At 47.0% G+C, this 23,604-nt stretch overlaps 1 protein-coding gene across 2 annotated transcripts in view; it reads right to left on the reverse strand.

Annotated features, from left to right (window-relative positions):
• The window catches only part of INPP5F (inositol polyphosphate-5-phosphatase F), a 182,596-nt gene that overhangs the window by 30,102 nt on the left and 128,890 nt on the right, over positions 1-23,604 (reverse strand). Inside the window, exons 10-15 of one of the 2 annotated variants that reach the window (XM_030202612.1) lie at positions 23,154-23,278; positions 21,657-21,734; positions 15,789-15,909; positions 12,458-12,586; positions 10,628-10,745; positions 2,842-3,040 (exon numbers count right to left, since the gene is read on the reverse strand). In XM_030202612.1, coding sequence (XP_030058472.1) covers positions 2,842-3,040; positions 10,628-10,745; positions 12,458-12,586; positions 15,789-15,909; positions 21,657-21,734; positions 23,154-23,278 — 770 coding nt within the window. The remainder of the gene's footprint in view (positions 1-2,841; positions 3,041-10,627; positions 10,746-12,457; positions 12,587-15,788; positions 15,910-21,656; positions 21,735-23,153; positions 23,279-23,604) is intronic. The other variant, XM_030202613.1, reaches the window with a different exon arrangement.

The raw sequence follows: 23,604 nt of genomic DNA on the forward strand, positions 1-23,604 counted from the left end.
CTTGGACCGCTTCTCTTCTCGATATACACCTCTTCCCTTGGCTCGTTGATCTCATGTCATGGTTTCCAGTACCATCTCTATGCCGATGACACCCAGCTTTACCTCTCCACTCCCGACATCACAGTTGAAACCCAGGCCAAAGTTTCAGCCTGCCTTTCCGACATCGCTGCCTGGATGTCCAACCGGCATCTGAAACTGAACATGGCAAAGACTGAGCTCCTTATCTTTCCACCCAAACCCTCTTCTCCTCTTCCCCCACTTTCCGTCTCTGTTGACAACACCCTCATCCTCCCCGTCTCTTCAGCACGCAATCTCGGAGTCATCTTCGATTCCTCCCTCTCCTTCTCTGCCCATATCCAACAGACAGCTAAGACCTGTCGCTTCTTCCTCTATAATATTAGCAAAATTCGCCCCTTCCTCTCTGAACAGACCACCCGCACCCTCGTCCACTCACTCGTTACCTCTCGTCTTGACTATTGCAACCTTCTCCTCGCTGGCCTCCCGCTTAGCCACCTATCCCCCCTTCAATCTGTCCAAAATTCCGCCGCACGTCTTATCTACCGCGTGAACCGATACTCTCATATCACCCCCCTCCTTAAGTCGCTTCACTGGCTCCCAATCCACTACCGTATACAGTTCAAGCTTCTTCTATTGACCTTCAAGTGCACTCAATCTGCTGCCCCCCATTACCTCTCTACCCTCCTCTCCCCGTATGTTCCCACCCGTAACCTCCGCTCTCAGGACAAATCACTCCTATCTGTACCCTTCTCCACCACCGCTAACTCCAGACTCCGCCCCTTCTGCCTCGCAGCACCTTATGCCTGGAACAGACTTCCTGAGCCCATACGCCATGCGCCCTCCCTGCCCATCTTCAAGTCCTTACTCAAGGCCCATCTCTTCTCCCTTGCTTTTGGCGCCTAACCACCTTCCCCATTCCTGTTACCTACACTGACTGCGTAGTCTATTACCGTTAGATTGTAAGCTCTCTTGAGCAGGGACTGTCCCTCCCCGTGTTTAAACTTGTACAGCGCTGCGTAACCCTGGCAGCGCTATAGAAATGCTAAGTAAGTAAGTAGTCTGACTTACATAAAGGACAGCACACAAGCCTCACAGACTCCATATATCTCCACAGGAAATGAAAACAAAATTGAAAGGGGGAAGGGAGGGAAGACGGACTTGGCACCGCCAAGTGTCATCCTAGATCCAGAAGAACCATAATCCAATCCTATATAATAATACTCACCTCCAACGTTCTATCCTGCCTGGGACCATGGCTCCTGTGGTCTGCTAGGCACCATCAGTGATGTGATCCCCCTCACGCCCCTCCCACCGAGTTCCAGACTCCGCCCTCCCTCCGATTTCACCACTCCCCCCCCCCCCCGCGTTACGGACCCCTGGACCCCCCTGCCGCGACCTTGTTGACCCCCCCCTCCCAATGAAAACACAACCCCCGACAGCCAAAGTCCTATTCTCGGCTGCGCGACGTTGCTTGATGATGACAGAAACTTGAACAGATGATCATTCAACAAGCAATGCCGGCGCAGATGACAACAGAATTTCGGCTGTCGGGGGTTGGGGTCCCCCGTCAGCACAGGTACATGACGGCGGCGGGGGACGGTTTTCGCCGGGAAAGGGGGGGGGGGTCAACAGGGTCGCGGAGGGGTGGGTGTTGAAATCGGAGGGAGGGCGGAGTCTGGAACTCCGTGGGAGGGGGTGATGGGGCATTGAACTGGGTGGGTGGGAGGCCTTGAACGGGGATGGAGGCCTTGAACTGGGTGGGAGGGGGGTCTGGAACTCAGAGGGGACAGAATGAGACAGCGAGGGAGGGTGGGGGATTGCCTTGCTAGCGCCCGTTTCATTTCATAACAAAACGGGCCTTTTTTACTAGTATGTTATAATGCATGGTAATTAACTGGGTCAGGGTCTGGCTGAAAAGTACCAAGTGAGAGCTGCACAGTCCGTCAACCATCCGCTCGGAGACAAAGAAATTCCAAAAATTCTATAGTGCTACAATATCCTTAAAGGGTGAATTGCTTGGAACTATTTTGTTTCTCTCTCTCCACCTGCTTGGTCGATGGACACAACACCCACTTGTCTGAACTGGTCTGGCATGGATGGTCAGAAAAATGAGAATTAAATTGGTACCTTTTAGGATTTCTTACATTAGTGTCCATTGATAAAATTACCCCCAAAAAGCCCAGAGGTGGAAAAGAGGGCATCTCCATGAGCTACCTTGTGCCTGCTTGTAAGGGGCAGCAGAACCCCTCAGTGAAGAATCAATATATATAAATGGCGAGTGTCGTACTCACTCGCAAATGCGCAGTAGAGACCCTCTCTGCCCCGCCCCCGTGTCAATACGTGATGACGGGGGCAGAACAGAGAGGGTCTCTACTGTGCATTTGCGAGGGACACCACCGTCGCTAACGCTCCCCCCACCCGGAGTCGCCGCCACCACCCACCTTCCACCCGGTCGGGCCCTCGCTCCGCTATTGAAACAGCGAGGGCACGCAGCACACAGCTCTGCTGAGCTGCCGTCGGCCTTCCTTCTTCTTCTCTGCCTGTGTCCCGCCCTCGACGACGTTACATCACACGAGGGCGGGACACAGGCAGAGAAGAAGAAGGAAGGCCACGGCAGCTCAGCAGTAGAGCTGTGTGCTGCGTGCCCTCGCTGTTTCAATAGCGGAGCGAGGGCCCGACCGGGTGCAAGGTGGGTGGCGACGGCGAACTCGGCGGCAGGGTGCGGGGCCTTTCAACCCCCCCCCCCCCCTTCCTATACTAGCCCATTTTTACGGGCTGAACATCTAAGTACTAGCAAGGTAACAGGTTCTCACTCAGACAAACCTTGGATCACAGTCGATAAGTGCCCATCCCCCATGGAACTTTTCGTCCTCAGGAAGAAGCATTTTCATGTAGTTCTGTAGAAGTTGGCTAATCAGTTCCTGATGACTTCTCTGGTTTTCCTTGTGTAATGCCTCATGTTCTTTCTCTTTGGTGAAGATGGAATAAAGATCTTCCGTTACAGGAATCCCTTGCATCAAATCTAGTGAACAAAGATAGAATTAACAGAATCAGAATCTTATACTTTAGTTACAGAAATAAATTATCTACCAAACTTGAAGCAGCTCAATGAATCATCTTTAGAATTACTTTGGTCAACCTTCTGAGCGGCATTTTCGAAAGGACATCCAAGTCAGAATTGGAATGTCTTGCTTTTAACATCCAAAAAAAAAGTCCATCTCACAGCCATTATGGGGGTTTCCTGTTCAAAAATCCAAATTGAAAAGCCATTTTACAAACAAACATTCAAATTATGAACACCAAAAATCCAGGGAAAAGGACATCTGGCAGCATTTTTACAGAAATGGCCACACAAACATCCTTGCAGAGCAGAGGAGCAACCTAGTGGTCAGTGCAGTGGACTGTAAACCAGGGCACCCAAGTTCATGTCTGCAGAAGATAAGACATAGCTCTAACTAATTTGGTATGCAAAGGGGAGGATGGCACTTCTTTCCCAGGCCCAGCTTGGCCACCTGGACTTGGGAAAGCATGTGACCACGGACGTAAGCATTCTGTGATTTTCCATAGAAGCTTTCTGTAACTTTCCTTAGCTCTGAAGATGAGCTCAGAGCCTAATAAAAGGGGGCCCCCTTGCAGTGAAGCTCCAAGGTTCATCTGTGGGCAGATGTGTCGTGCAGAAGGCATGTTCCTGGTTAATGAGACTCTGAGCTTTCGCCGCAACGGACCTCCCGGCTGATAAGAGCCCGAGCTTTCTGACCAGTGATGTATGTATATATGTATCTGTTTTATAGCTTTCTTTTAATTAGAAGGTTTAATTCATGTGCATATCTCCTAATTTGATTTAGTCAGTGTGTATATTTCTTAATCATTGTACAGACTGAAGCAATAATGATTTATACACTCTCCATTTGAATAAAGAGTTTCATTCACCCAATACGAATCTAAAAGAATCTGCATTATTTCATTCTTTCTGCAGTCTGTGGTAATTACGTGAGCAGGCTGCAATACCAAGGCAAGACAATGTCCCTTTACAGCTCTTATTTTAAATGCTGAGCCATCCAGGAACATAGAAATACCTACTGTACATGATTGTATACCAACTCAATAGCCTTCAGGCAGGCAGGTGTCAAATTTTTAAGTAAAATAGGTATATGTCTGTTTCTGGAGGGCTCACAATTTAAAGAAAAAAAACAAAACAAATAAAAAAAGCATTGAAGTTAGAATTGAACCTGAGTCGCCTGGCTTACAGTCCACTGCACTAATCATTAAGCTACTACTACTACTATTTAGCATTTCTATAGCGCTACAAGGCATACGCAGCGCTGCACAAACATAGAAAAAAAGACAGTGAAGCTACTCCTCAGACCTGTTTTCTGCTTTGTTCCGAATGCCCATAATACCTGATGCAGTCGTAGAGCTCGGTATTCCTTTCCAGTTTCACTTTCAAGGGAGAGGGAGGGGGTAGCAACTACTGGGGGATGCATGAGGGGTCATATGCCTTAATTCCTTCCAGTGATCAGTGCTCATCAGAGTACCTTTTTTACCCTGGACATGACTGAAACAGGTCTAAATAAAAACATCCTTTTTAAGCTTGGACGTTTCTTCCTGTTCGATAATCAGTGTTGGAGGTTCTAATTTTGGGTCCTCCCTAGCAGTGGCGTAGCCAAGGGTGAGCCCAGGCCCACCCACTTTGAGCTCAGGCCCACCCACTAGTAGCACACCTATGATGTGGCTGGCAGGGATTCCCAAGCCCCATCAGCCGAAAACTCCCAACAACTGTCCCTCCTGCATACCTTGTAAATAGCAGATCTTCACCTGCAGCGAGCAGCGACTAATACATACTGCTCACACAAGCCCCACAGCCTTCCCTCTGATGTATTCTCGTCTATGCGGAAATAGGAAGTTGCATCAGAGGGAAGGAAGTGGGGCCAACATGAGCAGTGTGTATTACTTGCTGCTCGCTGCCGGTGAAAATCTGCTATTTAAAAGGTATGCGGGGGGGGGGGGGGGGGGGGGAGAATGTATGACAGACCATATGGTATGCAGGTGAGAAAGAGAGAGACCAAATCACTTGTGGGACAAAGTGGAGTTCTTCTGCCCATCCATCTTGGGCCCAGGCCCACCCAAAATTGTGGGTCTGGCTACGCCCCTGCTCCCTAGTCCTGCCCAAAACACACTCAACATGCCCCCCCCTTGCTATCTGGGCAAACTGCAGTGTAGGGTGTTCAAATTCTGCCATTCCAAAATCGCAATTTGGAAGTTTTTGGCAGACAGACACCTTTTTTGCAATTTTGAGACATCCATGTGCTTTGCAATTTTGAGACATCCATGTGCTTTGAAAATGAGCTGCACTGTCATCATCCAGAAATGTATCTAACAAGTATCTCATACCCCACACTCAAGGTATAAGGAGTATCTGCCACAAAGGGTAGGCTCTCAAAACGATTCTAAAAAAAGGTACCCAGGTATTTATTTATTTATTGCATTTATATTTCACATTTTCCCAACTATTTGCAGGCTCAATGTGGCTTACAAGTTTCTGTCATGACTTATGCCATTTCAGAGTAAAGATACAATTGGTAATAGATATATAACATGGATGATAAAGTGAACAGTCAAGTAACAAAGGGAAAAACATACAATAGGTATCACATATTGAACATGAATGACATAATAAAATTAACCAATACAGTATAGGGAGAAAATGCTCCGATTGTTAAGTAAATAATGGTGAATTATGGTTCAATCATGAGTCTTTGAGGTATCACAAAGAAAGCACAATTACAATTTTAAAAGCCAAGTCGTAATTTTCTTCTTTCTTCTTGGTGTTCCTGAAGCGTACTCAAATACTCGCAGCAAATGATTGGGCAGCTTCATCCCAACATTAACAGAGAATTTAAAGACCTCTGAAAATCAGTTCTCAAGGCAGTGAGCAAGAGGAAAGGAAGGAATGAAGGAGAAAAGAGCAGTTACCCTATTGTCATATCACTGCATCAGGCTTCTAAGAAAGCACTAGAGTAACCTGAACAGAGTCACCATGAATAGTACATTTTTGGTCAAGACAGGTGGGAATCACTTTGAAGCTGTCTTCAAGTCTAGGCTTAAAGCCCACCTCTTTGCTACTGCTTTCGACTCCTAACCATGACTCTCTTACTCAACACCCTCACTTATCACCCCAACCACTGCAATTTCCCCACCCCTAGCTGTCTGTTCGTCTGTCCAATTTAGATTGTAAGCTCTGTTGAGCAGGGACTGTCTTTTCATGTTCATTTGTACAGCGCTGCGTAAGTCTAGTAGCGCTATAGAAATGTTTAATAGTAGTAGTATGAGCCAAGTATAGGGCAGTCAAGCCATTGTGACATCACTGATGAGGTTGGCTCTTAGGCATTGGTGGACTGAGGCATTATGACATCACAATGTCAGCTCTGGTTAAATCACTGCTTTGTGCCAAGTATAGGACAGTCAAGCCATTGTGACATCACTGATGAGGTTGGCTCTTAGGCATTGGTGGACTGAGGCATTATGACATCACAATGTCAGCTCTGGTTAAATCACTGCTTTGTGCCAAGTATAGGACAGTCAAGCCATTGTGACATCACTGATGAGGTTGGCTCTTAGGCATTGGTGGACTGAGGCATTATGACATCACAATGTCAGCTCTGGTTAAATCAACCCAACTCCTCAGTACCTTTCCGCTCTCATCTCTCCCTACACTCCTCCCCGTGAACTCTGTTCGCTGGGTAAATGTCTCCTGTCGTCCCCCTTCTCCCCCACTGCTAACTCCCGGCTCCGTTCCTTCTATCTCGCTGCTCCCTATGCCTGGAATACTCCCTGAGCCGGTACGGCAGGCTCAGTCTCTGGCTGTCTTCAAGTCTAGGCTTAAAGCCCACCTCTTTGCTACTCCTAACCATGACTCTCTTACTCAACGCCCTCACTTATCACCCCAACCACTGCAATTTCCCCACCCATAGCTGTCTGTTCGTCTGTCCAATTTAGATTGTAAGCTCTGTTGAGCAGGGACTGTCTTTTCATGTTGATTTGTACAGCGCTGCGTAAGTCTAGTAGCGCTATAGAAATGTTTAATTAGTAGTAGTATGAGCCAAGTATAGGACAGTCATGCCATTGTGACATCACTGATGAGGTTGGCTCTTAGGCATTGGTGGACTGAGGCATTATGACATCACAATGTCAGCTCTGGTTAAATCACCGCAGTTCCTCAGTACCTTTCCGCTCTCATCTCTCCCTACACTCCTCCCCGTGAACTCCGTTCGCTGGGTAAATGTCTCCTGTCGCTGCTCCCTATGCCTGGAATAGACTCCCTGAGCCAATACGTCAGGCTCAGTCTCTGGCTGTCTTCAAGTCTAGGCTTAAAGCCCACCTCTTTGCTACTGCTTTCGACTCCTAACCATGACTCTCTTACTCAACACCCTCACTTATCACCCCTACCACTTCAATTTCCCCACCCCTAGCTGTCTGTTCGTCTGTCCAATTTAGATTGTAAGCTCTGTTGAGCAGGGACTGTCTTTTCATGTTAATTTGTACAGCGCTGCGTAAGTCTAATAGCGCTATAGAAATGTTTAATAGTAGTAGTAGTAATTTTTTGGTGTCTTTACAAGACTAAAATCCTACTTGTTTCACTGTTTGATGACTGGTTCCTAACATCAGAATCAAATGAAGCTATTTCTTTCCATTTTCTTTGATGTAACCATTGCATTTGACAACATATATAGGGTTGTTCTAACCCAGTGATTCCCAAGAGCTGGGAGATGTGTCAGTAAAAATATGACAGACAACAAGCCCATGTTTTCCTTAAAAACCACATAGCTAAGGAATGTACAAAGCGGGGAGCCAGGTACGTGAAATCCTCATAAATACTCCCTAAGTCAGCTTCCTCCCAACCCCTAATAGTAACATAGTAACATAGTAGATGATGGCAGAAAAAGACCTGCATGGTCCATCCAGTCTGCCCAACAAGCTAAACTCATATGTGCCACTTTTTGTGCATTCCTTACCTTGATTTGTACCTGTTTTTTTCAGGGCACAGACCGTATAAGTCTGCCCAGCACTAGACCCGTCCCCCAACCACCAGTCCCACCTCTCACCACCGGTTCTGGCACAGACCGTATAAGTCTGCCCAGCACTGTCCCCGCCTCCCACTACCGGCTCTGCCACCCAATCTCAGCTAAGCTCCTGAAGATCCATTCCTTCTGAACAGGATTCCTTTATGTTTATCCCACACATGTTTGAATTCTGTTACCATTTTCATCTCCACCACCTCCCCCGGGAGGGAATTCCAAGTATCTACCACTCTCTCTGTGAAAAGAAAATGATCCCTGTTACTGCCCAGCTCAAGCTGAAAATGTTACAGGTCTGCTTTTCCCCTCCCTCCCTCCCTCCCACCAGCACCACCGCATCCAGTCTGGCTGGAATTGCTGCATCCTGCTCCATTCCCTGTAAGCCATGATCACTGCTGCCAGCCTGGTCCAGAAATGTGGGGTCCTGCTCCACCCCCCCCCCCCCCACAAACACCTCCTACAGAAGAGGAGGAGAAGACATCCTGAGGGTCCCATCCAACCCTACCCAGGCTCTATCTTTCTGCCAACTCTTACTACTGGTTGAGAAGTTTTAAGTTTTAAAAGCGGAATTGGTGGGGGGAGGTGTGTTGAAAGGGGAAAAAGAGAGGCTATGCATACATAAGGGTGGGAAGCATGTGATGGGGGCTGAAAGAGATGGGGTGAGGGAGAGAGGATAAATTTAGTGCAGTGGTCTTGCTACAGAAGGTGAGACCGAGAGGAGGCAAAAGTTCGGCTTTAGAAAAAAGACTTTCAGGGTTGAAACTAGGTAGGGATTCAGGGAACTGGGTAGGAGTGAGGGCACTTAAACTGGAGATGGTGGGATTGGGAATAAGTAGGGATTCAGGGATTGTGTGACAATGGCAGTATCTTTAAGGGGGTGTTAGATTGTCCAGGGTATTGAGACAGCATAGAAAAGTGGTGTGGAATGGAAAGATGGGTGAAACAGAAGGACATAAGTATTGCCATACTGGGACAGACCGGAGGCCCATCGAGCCCAGCATCCTGTTTCCAACAGTGGCCAATCCAGGTCTCAAGTACATGGCAAGATCCCAAAAAAGTACAATACTGCTTTATGCTGCTTATCCTAGAAATAAACAGTGGATTTTCCACAAGTCCATTTTAATAATGGTCTATGGACTTTTCCTTTAGGAAGCCATCCTAACTAAGCTAAACGCCTTTACCAGAGTCTCTGGCAACGAATTCCAGAGTTTAATTACATATTGAGTGAAGAAAAACTTTCTCTGATTCGTTTTAAATTTACTATTTTGTAGCTTCATTGCATGCCCCCAGTTCTAGTATTTTTGGAAAGAGTAAACAAACGATTCACGTCTATCCGTTTCACTCCACTCATTATTTTATAGACCTCTTTCATATCTCCCCTCAGCTGATTTTTCTCCAAGCTGAAGAGCTGTAGCCGCTTCAGTCTTTCCTCATAGGGAAGTCGTCCCATCCCTTTTATCATTTTTGCTGCCCTTCTCTGTACCTTTTCTAATTCCACTATATCTTTTTTGAGATGCAGTGACCAGAACTGAACACAACATTCGACGTGTGGTCACACCATGGAGCGATACAAAGGCTTTAGAACATCAGAGGTGTGCTGGAGCCGGCTTGCACAAGCTGGTTGTTAATTTTTGTGACATTTTACGAGTCGGTTGTTAAGGAAGGGCAAGCCGGTTTGCCTCTGCATCCCCCGAGCTGCAGGGTCCCAAGCACACTCCTGAAGGCAGCCACCCCGGTGGTCAAGTGGACCCCCCCCCCCCCCCCCCACGGCAGGAACAACTTAGCACACTCACATGCCATCCTTGCTCTACTCTGAGTCTTGACATCCCAAACTATGAGGCATACAGCTGATGGTGAGTGGTAGGCTCATGGGACCTGACATTGGATAGTCAGAACAGCAGCTGAACGTGTTCTCAGTCACTACAAGATACTTCAGCTATACATATCTCTATCATACCCACTAGGTAGCTGCCCTGGAACACATATGATGTCTAAGTCTGATTTGAGATTCGATATGGTGCCCACTTTGTTGAGGTAGATTATCAGTAATATAATATCCGTGAAAAATGCACGACTCAGTTGATTATTACTGAATATTATTTTCATTAAACCTTCAGAGGTAAACCCAGAATCCGTTGCAAATCACCATCACATTATTTAGTGTGTGGTTACAGGGTTCATAACCTTTCTTATCGTATATATATATATTTTTTTATTTTATGAATTTGTATAAAAGACTTCTATATCCAGAAAGAGATGTTATATATTTCATTTTGTTGGCTTATTATACATTAATATCAGCTGAAAAACAGAGTTATACAACAGCTTAAATAAGTTATTTTGAAGCTGAAAAAATAGGACTATACACCGACATGTGTTTCGCCAGCAGGGCTTTTTCAAGGTATATCCCTAAAAAGAAACAACAGAAAAAACCCACAGAAAAAATAATCAGACTTTGTTATAGAAAACAATTTCTCAATACAGATCGCTGTCAGTCCACCCCTACATTATTACCCTGTCGGTTACTTACTTACCTATAACTGCCTGTCTATATGCATCCCTGAAACGATTCAAGTAGTATCTATTTGCAGAGTTGACACCATCTTTCATCACCCCTGCCAGTTTCCTTTCACCTGTCCTTGTAAAGTCTCCCTGTTACAAAGGTTATGAGAATCAGCATTTCACATTCAACTAATCTGACTACAATTACACTTTTTCATGCGTTACTGAAGTAATACATAATAGTCCTGGAGGAATTATGCACCAACTGCGCAATGCCCAGAATTCTGGCACTGGGTCTCTCTCCCCTCTCCCCCAACAGAGACTGTATGGCAGGAGGAGGAGGAGGAACCGCTGCACATTGGGTCACTTCCTCCTCCTCTTCAGCTTAGACCAGACTGTTTACATGAACTGCGGGGGGGGGGGGGGGGGGGGGGGGGGGGGGGGGGTCCTGTGGTTTAAACAGTCTGGTCTAAGATGACAGAGGAGAAAGTGACCCGAAGTGCACTGGTTCACTTCCTCCTGCTCCTGGCATGCAATCTCTGTGGGGAAAGGGGGAGCAGAGAAATCTGAATGTGCCATTGGGGAGGGTGGGGAAAGCAAGAGCTTGAAGAGGGTAATAGGAGGAAGTTTTGAGCTTTAGGACGGGGAAATTCTGTGCAAAAATGCAAGAAACAGTGGCGTAGGAAGGGGGGGCGGGAGGGGCGGTCCGCCCCGGGTGCACGCGCTCAGGGGGGTGCCGGCCCCGCTGGTTCCCTGCTCCCTCTGCCCCGGAACAGGTTACTTCCTGTTCCGGGGCAGAGAGAGCAGGGAACCAGCGGGGCAGACGCAGCTCCGAGTGACGTGCACTCGGGGGCGGATCGGCCCTCCCGCAGGTAAGAATGCGGTCCTGGGGGGGGGGGGGGTCGCGTCGCAGAGGAGGGGGTCGCGCCGTGCTGCACCCGGGGGGGGGGGTGTTCGCAACGGCGACCCGCCCCGGGTGCCATTAGCCCTCGCTACGGCACTGGCAAGAAATAAACAGTGCAGAATTTTGCAAGTAAACTAAGCATATCACAAAGTTTCTCTATGCCAACAATTGATCGATATTTGACCAGTTAGAAGTTATGATAACCATAACAAGGGTCTGGGCTTTTTTTTTTTTTTTTTTTTATGAAGTGTTTATTGAAAAGTAATACACAAAGTCTGATACAGAGCACTTCCTGCAGGTCATATTACAGAACGCACATCTTTAGTAATGCGTCTAACAGCTAATACAATGCGTGGTGATACTCCCAAAACAAACAAAATGAACCCATCATACTGCACTTGAGCCCGTATGAAGCAAATCAGAATAACCAGTCCAGTACTTCAAAGTTTATAGATTTTATGTTATCCCGCAACTCCGTCCCCCCCCCCCCCCCCCTAACATTCAGGGTCTGGGCTTTTTTAAATCTGAGTATAGACTGGTCTTCAGTTGTATAAATGCCATCTCCACCTCCGCAGAGAAGTTTCTCAGTGTAAACTTTACTCCTAGAGGGATATCACTACCCCCCCCCCCTTTTTTTTTTTTACAAAGCCATGTGGTAATGCAGACACAGATCATTCACTTTTTTTTTTTTAATTACATTTGTATCCCGCGCTTTCCCACTCATGGTAGGCTCAATGCGGCTTACATGGGGCAATGGAGGGTTAAGTGACTTGCCCAGAGTCACAAGGGAGCTGCCTGTGCCTGAGGTGGGAATTGAACTCAGTTCCCCAGGACCAAAGTCCACCACCCTAACCACTAGGCCACTTTGCATTTTTAACCACTCTGGCTATGCAACTCTCTTCCATTTACATTTTCTGTAACAGATTAGGGTAATAGTATTTTATTTTATTTATTTTACCTTTAACGCAGCAGTTCCTGCATACTGTCTGCTTATGGAGTCTCCGTTATTAGCCCACATCACCTGGTAGATCCTGTAGCACTTCATTGGCAAAGGTTGCTCTGGAGGCATCACTCCCAATTTCTTCAGCTGCGATTCAATACAGGTGTTATGAAACAAGGTCAGAGAAACAGTTGTGGCCCGACTACTCAAGCTGCTTACTCACAAACACAATAGGAAGAAAGGGCTTTACTATATATATATGATACCAAACAATACCATTGAGTATACAAGCTTCCTTGAATGCTTAGACCCAAATCCTGGGGAATACCCAGCCGATCGATCATGGACCAATTTAGACCTGATTTCAATAAATGAACTCACACACTGGCTCATTAAATATGCCAAATCTCAATGCAAACTTGACATTTGCCCTACCAGCCTAATAAGATCTGCACCCAAACAATTCAAACAAGACTTCACGAACCAAGTAAACTATAGACTCATAAATGGACTCTTCCCCACGGAAAATGGAAACATCCTACTCACTCCACTGCCTAAAGATGCCAAGAAAAGCACTATGGACTTGACCAACTACCGACCAGTCACTTCTATCCCACTCGCAACAAAACTGATGGAAGGCATAGTGACGAAACAACTCATAGAATACCTGACCAAACACTCAATTCTACACGAGTCTCAATCAGGATTTTGATCAAATCATAGCACTGAAACTGTACTAGTGTTGGCAATGAACACATTAAAAAAAAACGATCACAACCGGCAAGAACATACTCATACTGCAATTCGACATGTCCAGTGCCTTCGACATGGTGGATCATGAAATACTATTACACCTACTAGAGTACTTCAGAATCGGAGGCCCAGTTCTCAAATGGTTTGAAGGATTCCTCACCACCAGATCCTACCAAGTAACAACGAACACGGACAGATCGCCACCTTGGAGACCAGAATGCGGAGTTCCTCAAGGATCCCCCCTCTCTCCAACTATCTTCAACCTAATGATGATACCATTAGCCAAACTCCTAGCCAATCAAAACCTTAACCCTTACATATATGCCGATGATGTTACGATCCATATCCCGTTCAAAAGTGACTTAAACGAAATAACAAACGAGATCAACCAGAGTTTCCAGACCATGCACTTTTGGGCGGACTCATTCAAGCTAAAACTCAACGCAGAAAAAACTCAGTGTCTAGTTCTCCCCTCACAATACAATACAAACAAATACCCCACAATAACCACACCCTACTGCACACTCCCTATCTCAGAAAATCTGAAAATCCTTGGAGTCACTATTGATCAAAACCTCACTCTCGACACCCACGCGAAGAACACAAAGAAAAAAATGTTCCAATCGATGTGGAAACTCAAAAGAATAAAACCTTTTTTCCCAAGAAACATTTTCCGCACCCTAGTACATTCATTGGTATTAAGCCACTTGGACTACTGTAACGCTCTATACGCGGGCTGCAAAGAACAGACCACCAAAAAACTCCAAATAGCCCAGAACACCGCAGCCAGACTCATTTTTGGAACACCTAAATACGAAAGTGCGAAACCCCTCAGAGAAAAACTACATTGGCTCCCGCTTAAGGAACGAATTGAGTTCAAGATCTGCACAACTGTACACAAAATCATTCACGCAGATGCCCCACTCTATATGCTAAACTTAGTGGACCTACCGCCCAGGAATGCCAAAAGATCGGCCAGCAAATTCCTCAACCTGAACTTTCCCAGCTGTAAAGGAATGAAGTACAAACAGGCGTATGCTACCACCTTTGAGTACAAAAGTACACAGTTTTGGAACGCACTACCCAAGGCCCTAAAAACCATGATCAATCTAACCAGCTTTCGCAAAGCTTTGAAAACGCATCTCTTCAACAGAGCCTACAAAAGTCACCCTCAACGAAACAAATCATTCCTTAAACCACCCAAGTACACCAAAACACCTCTTTCACAACCTTACCTAACACCTTCTACCTAAATTCCTCTTTCACCTCAGCGTATGATCGATCAACTGTTTTCTTAGATCATGTAATGACGTTCTCATTTCCATACTCTGTAAGCCACATTGAGCCTGCAAAAAGGTGGGATAATGTGGGGTACAAATACAATAAATAATAATAATAATATATTTATTTGTTGCATTTGTACCCCACATTTTCTCACCTATTTGCAGGCTCGATGTGGCTTACATAGTACCATCAAAGGCGCTTGCCCAGTCGGTGGATAACAAATATAAAGTTTTATAGTATCGTGTGAGGTATAAGTGGAGGGTCGGAATGGATGAAGATTGCATGTTGTCCTGTTCGATCATAGTCATGCTGTGTTGGTAGGTGAAGAGGGTTACGTGGGGATCGTTCGGGTAGGCCTTTTTGAAGAGGTTGGTTTTTAGTGATTTCCTGGAGTTCAAGTGGTCGTGGATTGTTTTCACAGCTTTTGGGAGCCCATTCCATAGTTGTGCGCTCATGTAGGAGAAGCCAGCTGCGTAAGTTGTTTTGTATTTCAATCCTTTGCAATTTGGGTAGTGTAGGTTTAGGTAGGATCTTGACGATCTGACTTTGTTTCTTATTGGTAAGTCTATAAGGTTTGTCATGTATCCTGGGACTATGCCGTACATGATTTTGTGGACTAAGGTGCAGATTTTGAAGATGATCTGTTCTTTGATTGGGAGCCAATGCAACTTTTCTCAGAGGGGTTTGGCACTTTCGAAGCGTGTTTTGCTGAATATCAGCCTGGCTGCTGTATTTTGGGCGGTCTGAAGTTTTTTTTAATGAGTTGTTCTTTGCAGCCCGCATAGATTCCATTGCAATAATCTGCATGGCTTAGGACCATTGATTGTATTAGGTATCGAAAAGTTGCTCTTGGGAAGAAAGGTTTTAATCGCTTGAGCTTCCACATTGAATAGAACATTTTCTTTGTTACAGAGTTAACTTGGCACTCGAGGGTAAGGTTGCGATCGAGTGTGACACCGAGAATTTTCAAAGTGTCTGAGGTAGGGAGGGTATGTCCTGGAGTATTTATGGTTGTGGGTTTGTATTTGTTATATGGAGAGGAGAGGATGAGGCAATGTGTTTTTTTCGGTGTTCAGTTGGGATGAGTTTGCCCAGGAGTCCATGATGTTCAGACTATGTTGTTACAGAATATGCCTGGATTTCAGCGCAGTCTCTTGGTGCGTGTTACAGAATCCAGCAGATAATACTAAACTGTCCTTTTAAGTGCATACAGCATGTCCCTTGGCAGAGGTTAAAAAAAAAAAGACGAGTCTGCTGATGCTCCACATTCATGCACTGCTGCTCTTGATAGGACACTGCTGCTCTTACTCACCTGCTGCTCCATCACTACTCTTGCTATTGCGGCTTGCACTACATTCGTTCTGTCTAGGCAGTCCATGCAGTTTACTCGGAAAACACCTTCCTGTTTACAAATCACCCCAGCTTGGTCGACCCTTTAAAAAAAAAAAAAAATTCCAATAAGTTCCATTAACTTAAATGGGAGACACTGGTTCAGGCTGTGGCAACCTGCATAGAGAACAACTATTCCGCAAACTATTGAAAAGTCATCTCTTTGAGAAAAAATTATTGCAAGGATTAAAACTCATGAAGTCCATACACACTAATAGAAATGCATCAATACACTCTCTTCTGAATTCTCTCCCCCCTTATTTTCACCACACTTAAAACTCTACCCACAGATAAAATTGTATACCCTAATGTTCTCTTGCTATTGTTTATTGCCCTATCATTTCCCCATTGTTACATTCCATTGTTCTATTCCCCAAATGATGTTTTGACTTTGTCTTTCCATAACTCTTCACAATGTAACCCATAATCGTACTGTAACAAATTGTATTTCCATCATTCACAATGTATTGTAAGCCACACTGAGCCCGCAAATAGGTGGGAAAATGTGGGATACAAATGCAATAAATAAATAAACACAACAGTAAAGGGGTGGAAAGGACCCAAAATCAAATGATCAGTCAGCCACACAAGGGTAAGATGCTCCGAAAAAACCCTTTATTCAGACCCAACACGGTCCGTGTTTCGGCTAGAACAGCCTTCTTCAGGGGTCAATCTATTGGTGTTCAGTAATATATTAATTGATTGATGGAACATTTAGATATCTTGACAAGCTTTTTAACATGCTGCCGGAACAAATGCAAAAAAAGTTTCCTTTCCACCCCTTTGCCCTTGTGTTCCGTTCCTGTGGAGAGTGTGAACCCCATTTGTCTTTGTCTCTTAACCTGCATAGAGAAGCCATATTTACTGCCCTAGTAAAATAGTAAACGAACAGCAGCTAAAGACATTCATGGTCCATCCATTCTGCCCAAGTGGCAGCTCCAGGAGAAATTAACAGAAGATCCCACATCAGTGGCGTAGGAAGGGGGGGTGGTGGTGGTCCGCCCCAGGTGCACGCCGCTGGGGGGGGTGTCGTCTCCGTTGGGTCCTTGCTCCCTCTGCCCCGGAACAGGTTACTTCCTGTTCCGGGGCAGAGAGAGCAAGGAACCAATGGAGCAGACGCAGCTCCCAGCGACGTAGGCTCGGGGGCGGATCGGCCCTCCCGCCCGCCCCTCGCTGCCAAAGTAAGCTACAATGCGTTCCGGCGGGGGGGGGGGAGGGTGCGCGCGCCGGAGAGGGGGTGCCGTGCTGCACCCGTGGGGGGGAGGGTGCGCGGCGGCGACCCGCCCCCGGGTGCCAGCCGCCCTCGCTACGGCACTGTCCCACATAGATGAGAGGCCAGGAAAAAAACCCTTATCTCTCTATATAAAAGGCAACACCAACGTTCTATGAAGCCTCCAGCCGGAAGTGTGAAGGGGGCGAGATATCCGGTTTCCCTATGAGTGTCTGCCCCGCCCTCTCTGTAACACAGTCAGTGAAGGAAAACAGCAGAGCACGAAATCAAATCGCTGGCTCTGTAACAGTGAAGGACAGAGGGGGGAGGGGAGAGAGGCCAGAGGGCAGGGACACACACACTCCCACATGCACACAGAAGAAAACATTGCTAGCCCCCCGTTTCATTTGCATCAGAAACGGGGCTTTCGAAATCAAATCGCTGGCTCTGTAACAGTGAAGGAGTCAGAGGGGGGAGGGGAGAGAGGCCAGAGGGCAGGGACACACACACTCCCACATGCACACAGAAGAAAACATTGCTAGCCCCCCGTTTCATTTGCATCAGAAACGGGGCTTTTTTTTTACTAGTTGACAATAAAGGTGTTTTCCTGAACTGTGTGGGATCTTCTCTTAATTACTCCCTGAGCTGCCACTGCTCAATTGTTTTATATCCGAGAGGCTGTTATCCAAGGCAGTGACAACAATCTCTTTAATGTGGCTTAGCAAGTTATCTTGCACTTTCCCTTCTTTTACGCCTCTCGTCACCATTAGGATTCCGGATTAGGTGGTGCAGGCCACAAAGATCAACAAACGTGAACACACACAACTCCTTCACATATATTCTGAAATGTCTTATAATATCTGCTTGTTATACTATTATCATGTTCTTTTCTTTTTTTCATAATCATGTTAACTAAGATACTTCCATAATACTAAATGTACATTTTCTAATGATATTTCCACCATTCATGATGTATTGTTAGCCACATTGAGCCTGCAAAGAGTTGGGAAAATGTGGGATACAAATGCAATAAATAAATAAAGAATTTTCCTTATCCTTTTTCCCTCCTTCAGTAGTCATATTTGCCGCTGGTTTGTTGAGATATTTGTCCATCAAGGATGCAGAATTTATCCACTGATGATAACCCAGTATCAGTGGTGTGCTGGAGCCGGCTCGCAAGAGCCGCTTGTTAAATTTACTGGCATCTTGCGAGCCGGTTGTTGGCCAGTGCGAGCCGGCTCGCCTCTGCTCCCCCCCCCCCACCCCCGCCCCGGTCGTCCATCATCCGTCTTCCCTGTGCTCCCTGACAGACCTGGTTTCCTTCCTGCGCCGCTGCTTGCCTTTCAAAATTTTAACTTTCCTTCGAGGCGCGCTGGCTTAGCTCGGGAAGGGAAGGGAAGGCAGCAGGCTTAGCTCGGTTTCAGCCTTCCGTTCCCTTCCCTCGCATCATGGCTCCGCCCTCTTCTGACGTATTTCCGTTTGCGCGAGGGCGGAGCCATGATGCGAGGGAAGGGAATGGAAGGCTGAAACCGAGCTAAGCCTGCTGCCTTCCCTTCAACGCCAGCGCGCTTCGAAGGAAAATAAAATTTTTAAAGGCAAGCAGCGGCGCAGGAAGGAAACCAGGTCTGTCGGGGAGCACAGGGAAGACGGATGATGGACGACCGGGGCAGCGGTGGGGGGGGGCTGGAAGAAGGCGATTGGAGGGGAGGAGAGCAGGGGGAAGACGAGGGTTGCTGGACATGGGTGGATGCAGTGGAGGGGGGAGAGGAGGGTCGCTGGACATGGGTGGATGGAGCATGGAGGGCAGGGAGGAGAGGAGGGTTGCTGGACATGGTGGATGGGGGCAGGGGAGAGGAGGGTTGCTGGGCATGGGTGGTTGGAGGGCAGGGGAGAGGAGAGGAGGATAGCTGGACATGGGTGGATGGAGGGCAGGGGGAGAGGAGGATAGCTGGACATGGGTGGATGGAGGGCAGGGGGAGAGGAGGGTTGCTGGACATGGGTGGATGCAGTGGAGGGGGGAGAGGAGGGTCGCTGGACATGGGTGGATGGAGCATGGAGGGCAGGGAGGAGAGGAGGGTTGCTGGACATGGTGGTTGGAGGGCAGGGGAGAGGAGAGGAGGATAGCTGGACATGGGTGGATGGAGGGCAGGGGGAGAGGAGGATAGCTGGACATGGGTGGATGGAGGGCAGGGGGAGAGGAGGGTTGCTGGACATGGGTGGATGCAGTGGAGGGGGAGAGGAGGGTCGCTGGACATGGGTGGATGGAGGGCAGGGAGGAGAGGAGGGTCGCTGGACATGGTGGATGGAGGGCAGGGGAGAGGAGGGTCGCTGGACATGGGTGGATGCATGGCAGGGGGGAGAGGAGGGTCGCTGGACATGGGTGGATGCATGGCAGGGGGAGAGGAGGGTCGCTGGACATGGGTGGATGCATGGCAGGGGGGAGAGGAGGGTCGCTGGACATGGGTGGATGGCAGGGGGAGACGAGGGTTGCTGGACATGGGTGGATCAAGGAGGGGATGGCAGGGGGAGACGAGGGTTGCTGGACATGGGTGGATGCAGTGGAGGGGGGAGAGGAGGGTCGCTGGACATGGGTGGACGGAGCATGGAGGGCAGGGAGGAGAGGAGGGTTGCTGGGCATAGGTGGATGGAGGGCAGGGGAGAGGAGAGGAGGGTTGCTGGGCATGGGTGGATGGAGGGCAGGGGAGAGGAGAGGAGGGTTGCTGGGCATGGGTGGATGGAGGGCAGGGGAGAGGAGAGGAGGGTTGCTGGGCATGGGTGGATGGAGGGTAGGGGAGAGGAGAGGAGGGTTGCTGGGCATGGGTGGATGGAGGGCAGGGGAGAGGAGAGGAGGGTCGCTGGACATGGGTGGATGCAGGGCAGGGGGGGAGAGGAGGGTCGCTGGATATGGGTGGATGGAGGGGAGAGGAGGGTTGCTGGACATGGGTGGATGGAGCATGGAGGGCAGGGAGGAGAGGAGGGTTGCTGGACATGGTGGATGGAGGGCAGGGGGAGAGGAGAGGAGGGTTGCTGGACATGGTGGATGGAGGGCAGGGGGAGAGGAGAGGAGGGTTGCTGGACATGGGTGGATGCAGGGCAGGGGGGAGAGGAGGGTCGCTGGACATGGGTGGATGCAGGGCAGGGGGGATAGGAGGGTCGCTGGACATGGGTGGATGGAGGGGAGAGGAGGGTTGCTGGACATGGGTGGATCATGGAGGGGATGGCAGAGGGAGACGAAGGTTGCTGGACATGGGTGGATGGAGGGGAGAGGAGGGTTGCTGGACATGGGTGGATCATGGAGGGGATGGCAGGGGGAGACGAGGGTTGCTGGACATGGGTGGATGGAGGGGAGAGGAGGGTTGCTGGACATGGGTGGATGCAGTGGAGGGGGGGAGAGGAGGGTCGCTGGACATGGGAGGATGGAGGAGAGAGGAGGGTTGCTGCTGGACATGGGTGCTTGGAGGGCAGGGCAGGGGGGAGAGGAGGGTTGCTGGACATGGATGGAGGAGAGGGAAGGGAGAGAGAAGAAATGCTGGACATGGATGGGAGGGAGGGAAGAGTGAGGAATGAGATGAGAAGAGGGAAAAGGAAGAGAGGAGAATAACTGCAAATGGATGGAGAAAATAGGTTGAAGCTGGATCCACTGGACAGTCAAGTCTGTGGAGGACCAGAAATGAAGAAGAAAGGAGGAAAGAAAAGAAATAAATGGAAAGGAAGCCCTGGAAACGGAGTTAAGAGGACAGATAGCAGCAGAATCGGATACTTGGCCAGCATGATCAGAAAAACAAAGTCACCAGACAACAAAGGTAGAAAAGATCGTTTTATTTTCATTATAGTGTTTGGAATATGTTCACTTTGAGAATCAGGTGCTCAACATTAAAAGTTTATTTTTATTTACTTATTTATGGCATTTTATCCCACATTAAACATGAATTAGATTGCCCCCCCCCCAGGCTCTATCCCCGGCTATAACCTGCTCTGCAATTTGGGGGGGGGGGGCGCAGAGGTGGACCGGGGAGAGAGCCTGTTGTTAAACATTTACCAGTACACCACTGCCCAGTATGATAATGTAAGGATGCTCTGGGAGCTCACCATGTGAACTCTTCCCCCCCCCACCCCCCCTTATCTGCTTTTAATCTATTATTATTATTACATTTGTACCCCGCGCTTTCCCACACAATGCAGGCTCAATGCGGCTTACATAGTAATTTGAAATACAAAGTTAATAGAATTTTAATAAAACAGTAGTAAAACAATGTAAAGTTGGGCTTAGTAGTGTATGATAAGTTGAGCTAGATAATATATGACTAGGATAAAAGAGGGTAGACAGGATAGGATAGTGTAATTTGGGAGAAAGGGTAAGGAGGGATAAAATTAAGGAGAGATGGAAAGAGAAGGATGGGAGATTGGTATTTAAGTCAGAACAGAATTGGGGGTAGTCACTGGAACTGATGTGTCATATACTAATATTACTTTCTATAAAAGATTACAGTTTATTCCTTGGAAAAAAAAAAAGATTAAGACAAGGTATCCCCCCAACCATTCTGCTTCAAACCAGTGTCTAAAATGTACAGCAATACCTACCAACACCATTTCATGTCCATGATAATGTCACTGATTGCATCCGTCAGTGTTTGGACATTTTCAAATTTCATCCCTCGGCTACAAAAACAAACAAAAAACAAGAATTATACCTCCAGAATATGAAAAGACAGATGGATTATGTTGGACTGCAGTTATTTCTAATGTGTACAGCATAATATTCTTTAACTCTGCTAAGAACAATAAATATTTCAAATGTATTAGCTAAGGATTAAGAACATAAGAAAATCCACTGAACCCAGCATCCTGTCCAATTGCAGAAAGTCCAGATTCCAAGTATCAAAAGGATCCCAAGATCTCATTTCCAGGGGATAAACAATGGCTCTCCCAAGTCTACTAGGCAAATAATTTTTTTATGAACTTTCATCCAGAAATTTGTCCAAAACTCTTTCCAAGCTAATGATGAGGATGATAAGGGAAGCCAGTTCAGACTGAAGCATGTAGTTAGTGCAACGTCTGCGCAAAATGTTTTGGGTACATGATAGAGAAAAGGGTTTTGAACAAAAGCTAACCCTGCACAAAACCTCAAGTTAGACACCAGTACTACACAGCATATGAAAATCTATGGTATTAAGGATACTTGACTCTATTAGATATGAACTTTAATGCACCACCACTCTATATTTCTCATCCCGGAAATGGCATAACCGCATAATTGTAAGCCACATTGAGCCTGCAAATAGGTGGGAAAATTAGCTATTCTACCCTGATGCAGTGTGGGAAAACATTTAAGCAAAAGCAATGCAGGAACTTGGATGCTGGTTCTGAGAAACAGCAGAATGCTTAGCTCGTTCTTCAGGAATACTGTCCATGAGTATGCCTTTCTTTTTTTTTTTATATGATTTCCCCCCCCCCCCCCCCGAAGACTCCCCCACACCCAACCCAAAGATGACCCATGCCCTGATTCCCAACTCCAGAGACAACGACTCCCCCACACACACAATCTCTTATCTCTGATCCTACACCATCCATCCCTTCAAAGATGAAGACAACCCGTACAATTATGTCCCACTTTCTCCAGCACTGATGTAAAGCAGTTCACCTTACATTTGAAAATCTAACTTCTTTTTAACCAGTAAGGGAGGTAAGAAAATTTCTACAAAAAAAAAAAAAAGTTACAGAGCAAAGGAAACCTAAAATTGGACATGGTCAAGAAAAAAAACAATCATCGCATGTACTTATCAGTGTATCTATTATTTATTGCATTTGTATCCCACCTTTTCCCACCTATTTGCAGGCTCAAAGTGGCTTACATAGTTTTGTTGACACAATTAGTCCTGGATGTCAGGTACAATTCATGGTGATGTTTAAAGTATAAAACATTAACGTGTCATATTGGCTCCTTTATTTTATTTGGAATAGACTAAGGTCGACAGTCCCTCCTTTCTCAAGTGAACCTAAAACATAAAAGGGGGACTATCACATTTTCAAGCAGGTTGTGAGACATTAACAATTTGCTTTAATACAAATGCTTCTTACCAATGCTCGTGAAAATCAAAGGTCACATAGGTAAGGTTTGGGTTATTTAACAGCAACACTTGTCGCAGAAATGCGTCTCCAATAATCTTCTCCCTTCCAGTCTGGTCTACCAAGTTAATCAATACCTGGTCAGGACAGATTGCAGAGAGGAGACCAAATTAACAGGAATCTTGGGTATAAAGCACTCATTTAAGCAAGGCAACCATTAAGTCGGGGTTCACCAAACCCATCCTGGGATCCTACAGCCAGTCAGTTTTTCAGGATATTCACAATGAATACGCATGAGATGAATTTGCATATGTACTCTAATGCATGCAAAAATTCATGTCATGCATATTCATTGAGGATAGTCTGAAAATCCAACTGGATGTAGGGATCCCCAAGCAAGATTTAGGAAGCCCTGCATGAAGCTCTTTGGAATCACATTTTAAAAAGTATATCTACAATATGC

The sequence above is a fragment of the Microcaecilia unicolor genome, chromosome 5, assembly GCF_901765095.1.
Source record: "Microcaecilia unicolor chromosome 5, aMicUni1.1, whole genome shotgun sequence".
NCBI classification, from domain to species: domain Eukaryota; kingdom Metazoa; phylum Chordata; class Amphibia; order Gymnophiona; family Siphonopidae; genus Microcaecilia; species Microcaecilia unicolor.